Source organism: Vombatus ursinus, unplaced genomic scaffold, assembly GCF_900497805.2.
Source record: "Vombatus ursinus unplaced genomic scaffold, bare-nosed wombat genome assembly UNPS02008996.1, whole genome shotgun sequence".
NCBI lineage: Eukaryota > Metazoa > Chordata > Mammalia > Diprotodontia > Vombatidae > Vombatus > Vombatus ursinus.
Window position 1 is genome coordinate 4,134,441 of NW_020948774.1, and position 6,358 is coordinate 4,140,798.

A 6,358-nucleotide genomic window follows, 5' to 3' on the forward strand; every position below is an offset into this window, starting at 1 on the left:
CACACACACACACACACACACACACACACACACACACACACACACACTCGCGCATATATTTTGTGTTGCTGAATATTTGGGATTTGAATGGCCATGACAGCGGAGCTCCCCTCCATCCAGAGGGACTGCTGGCTAAAATAGAATTGAGGGTCAAGTAAGGGATGACTGAAACCCTTTGGGGGCGCCCAGAAAGAGAGGGAGGGGGACGGCGACTTTATATTTCTCCTGTTTGCACACAATGTTCATAGGAGCAAAGTGGTTTTTAGAATATGTCGCAGTAACGTGCTCAAAATTCCTGGCTAGTAACTCTGCAAAATAAACTGTTTTATTTTTCTCCCCACTGTCCCCCGCACCGCCTTCGCCCTGCCCTGGGCTTGTGCATTTAGAGTTTGGCTTGTAGAGAACTCGTGGGATTGGGAGGGGAGTTTTGGGGGGGTGCAGAATGCTATTTACTCTTGTGCCTACAAAACCTTCCCTCTACACACACACACACACACACACACACACACACACACACACACACACACAGAGCAGCTTTTGCTTCATTAAGATAAAGCAGGGCCTTATTTGTCGTTCCCCTTCCTGGCAGCCACAGAGGTGGATTATTTCTTCTGATGTGTCTCCCTCCCCCCTTTCCCTTTGCAAGATATAACACGTGGGAACCCGAGGAGAATATCCTGGATCCCAGACTGCTGATCGCTTTCCAGAACAGGTGAGAATCCCCGAAGCCGCGGCGGCCGCCTGCAGTGACCGTATATGGAAAAGGGAAAGCGGGAGAAACTGCTTTAGGAATAGGTGGGGGTGCGATTGCACAGTGTGTCCCCCTCCTATTTTGAGGACGCCCTCAAGTTTCTCTGCTCCTTTACAAATGTCTTTGGCTCTTACATCATCCAGGGGAGGGGGGTGTAACAAGAGTTTGATATTTGGGGGGGTTAGTTCGAAGGGGGGAGGGAGAAAGAGGCTTGCGGGTGCCTTTGCAACTGCCAGGATTCTTAGCCACGCCTGGTCCCCCACTGCCCCTCAAACCCCACCCCTTCAGCTCCACCCCCGAAGCCTAGGTATTCGCTTTCTTACAGTCACCGGGCTCTTGGCACCCTTAACCTGCGGAGCAGCTCCTCAGGAGCTGGCATTGTGCAACCACCAGGACGTCATGGAACTAAACTTAACCTGTTGGAGGCCGGCGTGAAGTGGACAGGTCCCCAACCCCTTCCCCTCGCTACAGTTTGGGGCACACTTAGGCTTTACTGTTAGCCCCCCCACCAGCTTTCCCTCACACATACACACCCAACTATGACTCTCTTGTGAGGGGTCAGGGGAAGGGAAGGGGGCTGTTGAGAGTGTGACTTTGGTTCCAGGGATAGGGAAAGTTGTGGCGGAACTGTGTTGTCTTGAAGGTGGAAGGGAAGGTGAGATAGGGAATACGGTCTGAATTTCATGCTGAAAGAGGTTCTTCCCCAGGACCTTGCATCCCAGCAGATGTATGTCAGGCTGCAGCTGCTGCAGCTGGATTCTCTGCTGGTGGCTTTAGTAGTCTATTTCTGGGAGAACTGAAGGGGGAAGGGAGGGGAGAGGAGGAGCAGCCCCTGGGCCTTTCGAGCTCGACTGTACAAGGTTCTGCTCTCTTTTTTCCTCCTATATTTTGCATTATTTCCTGTTGTGTGTTTGGCGCTAAAACTGTAAACCTTGGCCGCCCTCTAGGAGGGGTTTAATGTGGAAGTTGCTTATCCAGGCGCAGGGGGGCGCCTAGTGCGTACCCTGCTTGTTCCCCCACCCAGGGGAGTTCATATCCTAGTAATCATGTCACTGGCTGATGCCATGTTGCATAATGGGTCCCCGAAGAGTTAAACTTGGGATGTTGCAATGCCATGCAACTTCGAAGCAATGCTCCTGCCCCCAACCTACTCAGCCCTTACTCTTGGCTCATAGACGGAGCACCCAGACAGTCTCATAGGAGTGGGAAGATGTGTCTCTGGAGACCTGTACTCTCCTACAGAGAGACAAGGTCTTTAATTCCTGAGAACACTGGAAACTACATCCTAGAGGAAAGGTGTTTAGAGCATCCTTCAACCTCTCATCCTTCTCAATGCACCTCTCAGCCTGAAGATGCACCACAGCCGGCAGACTTCAATGTCAATTCTAAATTGAAGCCAGCCTTGAGATACTCTTTAGTGAGGCTCTGCTTTTCCAGCCTCCCGGCCTCCAATTTCTTCCCACCTGCGTAGAAGATGGGCCGGGGTTACAGTTTAAGGAGGTGACTACTCACCTGACCAGTCTCTAGTCTTCTAGTCACTCCTCCACCTCCAGGCTCTAATTGGCTCATTTGCCTTGTGTAAACAAGGGTGCAGCTCCTCCCCCTGTTTAGTGCCTGGCCTTTTGGAAAGTCTTTGCTTCTGCTGGCAGCACTCGTTATCTGAATCCTAATGAGGTCATTTAGCATCCAGGACTACTGATGGAGAGTGATGAATCCGACACATACCTCATTTGGACTTGATTGGATTCTCTGTCTTTTCCCTCCTCCCCCACCCATCTCATTTTGTCCAGTAATGCCCTGGGCCTTAAGCTAGGGATGTTTGGAATGGTAGGTCACTGCCCAGGAGCCCAAAGTTACCTCTCTTCCAGATCGTTCCCTTTTTTCTCAAATGAAGGTTCTTGCTAAAGAAGGTTCATCGAAGGGAAACAGGACACCGGCTTGTGTTGGGATTATGTTATCTACCTGGGTGTGGGGGGTGGGAAGAGGCATGCATAATTAAATATCCTATCTATTCCGTTGTCTTTAGGCCTATTTTAAGGAAGGGATTTAAGAGAGTAGGGTCTTGGGTCTCTAGACTGCACATTTTTGCCCAGTGGTTTTTAATGCCCCCCCTTTTGGCTCATTTAAGCTTTCTTTCTCTAGAAGAAATATTGGCTCCATGGCTTGGCACAGCCAAAGGGGATTGAGGAGACCCTCTTGCTAATAGCACTATTCTTTGTTTCCTCCCCAGGGAACGGCAGGAGCAATTGATGGGATATCGGAAGAGAGGGCCGAAGCCTAAACCGTTGGTTGTTCAAGTAAATATAACAGTGTAGCTGGGACACACACACACACACACACACACACACACACACACACACAGAAAGAAACTAGGGGGAGGGTAGCAGTAAGAGTCCCTAATACCTAGTCTCCTCATTTAAATGCTTTTCACCTCCCCTTTCCTGGCGTCCTTAAAAAAAAAAAAAAAGGTTAAGGAGCTTTCTTCTGGCCTCCCTAGCATGCCCCTACCCCTGCCCCAGCTCAACAATATGCTGCCCTTGAGATACTGGGGGTGCTTAGACAGATCTCAGGTTTTCCTCTTTGTTTTCCCCTTTCTTTTCTCGGAGTCTGGATCATCCCCAGAGGGAGAGAACAGCTTTGAATGGAACAATGTGGGAGCTCTAGAGTTTTGGGGGAAGAGGCTGGAAGGGAGGAACCACTCGGCGCTTTAGAATGCCTCTGTCCTAGTCCTCTTTCTTTTGCACTGAGGGTCATGGATATAAACTGAGCCTCTTGATCTAGGCCAGATTTAATTTTCCTAGGAAGCTACTGAACTCCTCATCCATCCTTGGTGAAAGGATGTTTCCTGCATGCCAGTGTCACCCTTCCTCACAGCCTTAGCCAGGTCCCTTCACTCACCCTTCTTTACATTTGGTCCCACAGGTACCCACCTTTGCCCGACGCTCCAACGTGCTGACTGGCCTTCAAGACTCCTCAGCAGACAACCGCACCAAGCTGGAGCTGGGCTCCCAAGGGAAAAGCCAAAGTCACCAATATGAACTCAACAGCAAAAAACACCACCAGTACCAGCCACACAGCAAGGAGCAAGGGGGCAAGCCCCCGCCCCACGGCAAGAGCGGCAAATACTACTATCAACTCAACAGTAAGAAACATCACCCCTACCAGCCAGATCCCAAGATGTACGACCTTCAATACCAGCCTACCCACAAGGAGACTCCCAATCCCACCTGCCCGGATTTGGGAACCAAGAGCCATCCACCTGACAAGTGGGCACACAGCCAGGTGTCGAAGGGTTATATGGGTACAGTGAAGCCCTTAGCCACTGGGGGCGGGGCTGCTGTCAAAGGCTCGGAGAAGGGCCAGTCCAATGGCATTACTCCCCCGCCCAAGGAGACAGGAATGCCCGCGGGCAATGGGATTGGGGGCAAGATGAAAATAGTTAAAAATAAGAATAAGAATGGACGCATAGTTATTGTCATGAGCAAATACATGGAAAATGGCATGCAGGCAGTGAAAATCAAGTCCGGGGAGGGAGTTGAAACTGAGAGCCGCTCTCCGAGCCACACCAAGAAAAAGGCTGGGGAGGAGCGGCACAGTAGTGGAGATAGGACTTTGAAAAAGATGACCGGGGCCAATGAGAAAAATCCTGATCTGCCCCCTAAAAGGCGGGACGAGGACTCCCAAGTTGGGGAAGATGAGGAAGCACAGATCCCGGACTCTGGCTCCCGTAAGCCCTCCCCAGCTAAGGAGGCATTCCTAGATCAACCCCTACAACTCACCACCAAGCCCGATTTGTTAGCTTGGGACTCCACCCGGGGCTCGCACCCACCTTCTTCCCATCATCACCATCACCACCACCACCATCACCACCACTCGATGGGCTTAAACCTCGCTAACTCCCGTAAGCGCTGCCTTTCGGATTCCCACGGTGATCGGGAGCCCTGCAAGAAACGCCTCACGGCCCGCAGCATCAGCACTCCCACCTGCCTAGGCGCCAGCCCCGTAGCTGAGCGACCAGTCGACCTGCCCACCGCAGCCTCGGCCGCCGCTGCCCTTCCCCAGCCCGAGGTCATCCTTCTGGACTCGGACCTGGACGAGCCCATTGACTTGCGCTGCGTCAAGTCGCGCTGTGGGACTGGGGAACCTCCCAGCCCTCTGCAGGTGAAACCTGAGGCGCAGGCGACAGTGGCAGCGGCTGCGCCGGCCGAAAAGCCTCCTGCTGAGGCGCGGGACGAGCCGGAGGAGCCACTGACCGAATTCAAACCTTTCTTTGGAAATATAATTATCACCGACGTAACGGCGAACTGCCTCACTGTCACTTTCAAAGAGTACGTGACTGTGTAGCTCTGGGGTGTCGTCGGGAAGGGGCGCTCTGCCTCTGCTGAGGGGCTTGGCTTGCGTGGACTGGGAGCCTGAATCCCCATTATTCTGACCACTGGAGATTGAGGGTCTGCACTTACAGGCAGCGAACCCCAATAAACCCTAGTGACCCTGTCCTTCAACATTCATCTCCTTAATCCAGTCAGGAGGCACTTACATACCCTCCCCCCGCCCTTCTCATCCTCTCCCACACCGCACCGCACTGTGGGGTGGGGAAAGGGTTTGGGGAAGTGGAGGGAAGCCCCAAGCTTCCTTCCACCCGGTGCCTATAGGGGCTATCCCTCTGCTCCCTCCCCCAACCCCCAACCCCCACCTGGGAGCTGCTCCCAGCCTCTTCCACCCGGTCCTCGGATACTGACACGACAGCCGTGCGGCCGTCTCAGAGTTATAGTATTATATTTTAACCGTGCTAACTTGTCAAGTGCTGACTTTGCTCCCCTTTGTACGTGGTGTTATTATTGAAATGTATTGTTTGAGCTCAAAAACCCCGACCACCCCATCGGGCTGATATATATATATATATAAATATATATATATTTATTTGTAGGTATTTATATATTGAAATATAAAAACCTAGATTTATGGAGTTTCCTCTAGATCACCTTATATTCTATATCAAACAAATTATTTTCTCTTTACCTTTCTCTCCCTTCATTCAGTATTTCTGTTGATTTAATTTCCATCCCTTCCCTCTTCTTCTCTTCCCCCCCATGAACTGCAATACCAATAACCTTGGTATATATTTTTTGATACTGTACACATGGATGTGTTGTTTCTATGTGCAAAAAAAAGTTTGTTAAAAAGCTAAACAAGCTCTCTAGAAACTGCTGCTACTAGAAATGTCTAAACTATAAGCTTCCAATTATTACCTGCTTGAATGTAAATATTAAATGGAGATGTCGACGGTGTATTTCGATGTTTGCTCTTAGCGCAGAATGGATTACCAAGGTTTCGCTGTGGGTACTTTTCCCGTTCTCCTGTACTCTGTCTAACCGCTCTCTCTCTTCCCTTCCCCCGTCCCAACTCCACGGTTCCCCAGTCCCGGTGCTAGCACTACTTAGTCAGAGAATCGACTGTATGCTGATGCGACCGCTGCCACCTGGTCTATAAAGCTTTACAACAGCGCCGGCCGTCTGAGTGGGTTTGTTCCACGGGGTCTACAGCATCTCTGTAGGGAGGCGTCACTCCTGTTCTCCTTCCCCCCACCTCCCCCCTGCTCCTTAAGAA

General features: G+C 51.2%; 1 protein-coding gene across 1 annotated transcript in view; it reads left to right on the plus strand.

The window, feature by feature from the left end:
* CBX4 (chromobox 4) overlaps window positions 1–6,039 on the plus strand; it is a 7,207-nt gene extending 1,168 nt beyond the window's left edge. The window contains exons 3-5 of the mRNA XM_027850129.1: window positions 647–712; window positions 2,982–3,048; window positions 3,674–6,039. Of these exons, the coding sequence (XP_027705930.1) occupies window positions 647–712; window positions 2,982–3,048; window positions 3,674–5,095 (1,555 nt within the window). The 3' untranslated portion in view covers window positions 5,096–6,039. The remainder of the gene's footprint in view (window positions 1–646; window positions 713–2,981; window positions 3,049–3,673) is intronic.
* Window positions 6,040–6,358: the final 319 nt, after the last annotated feature.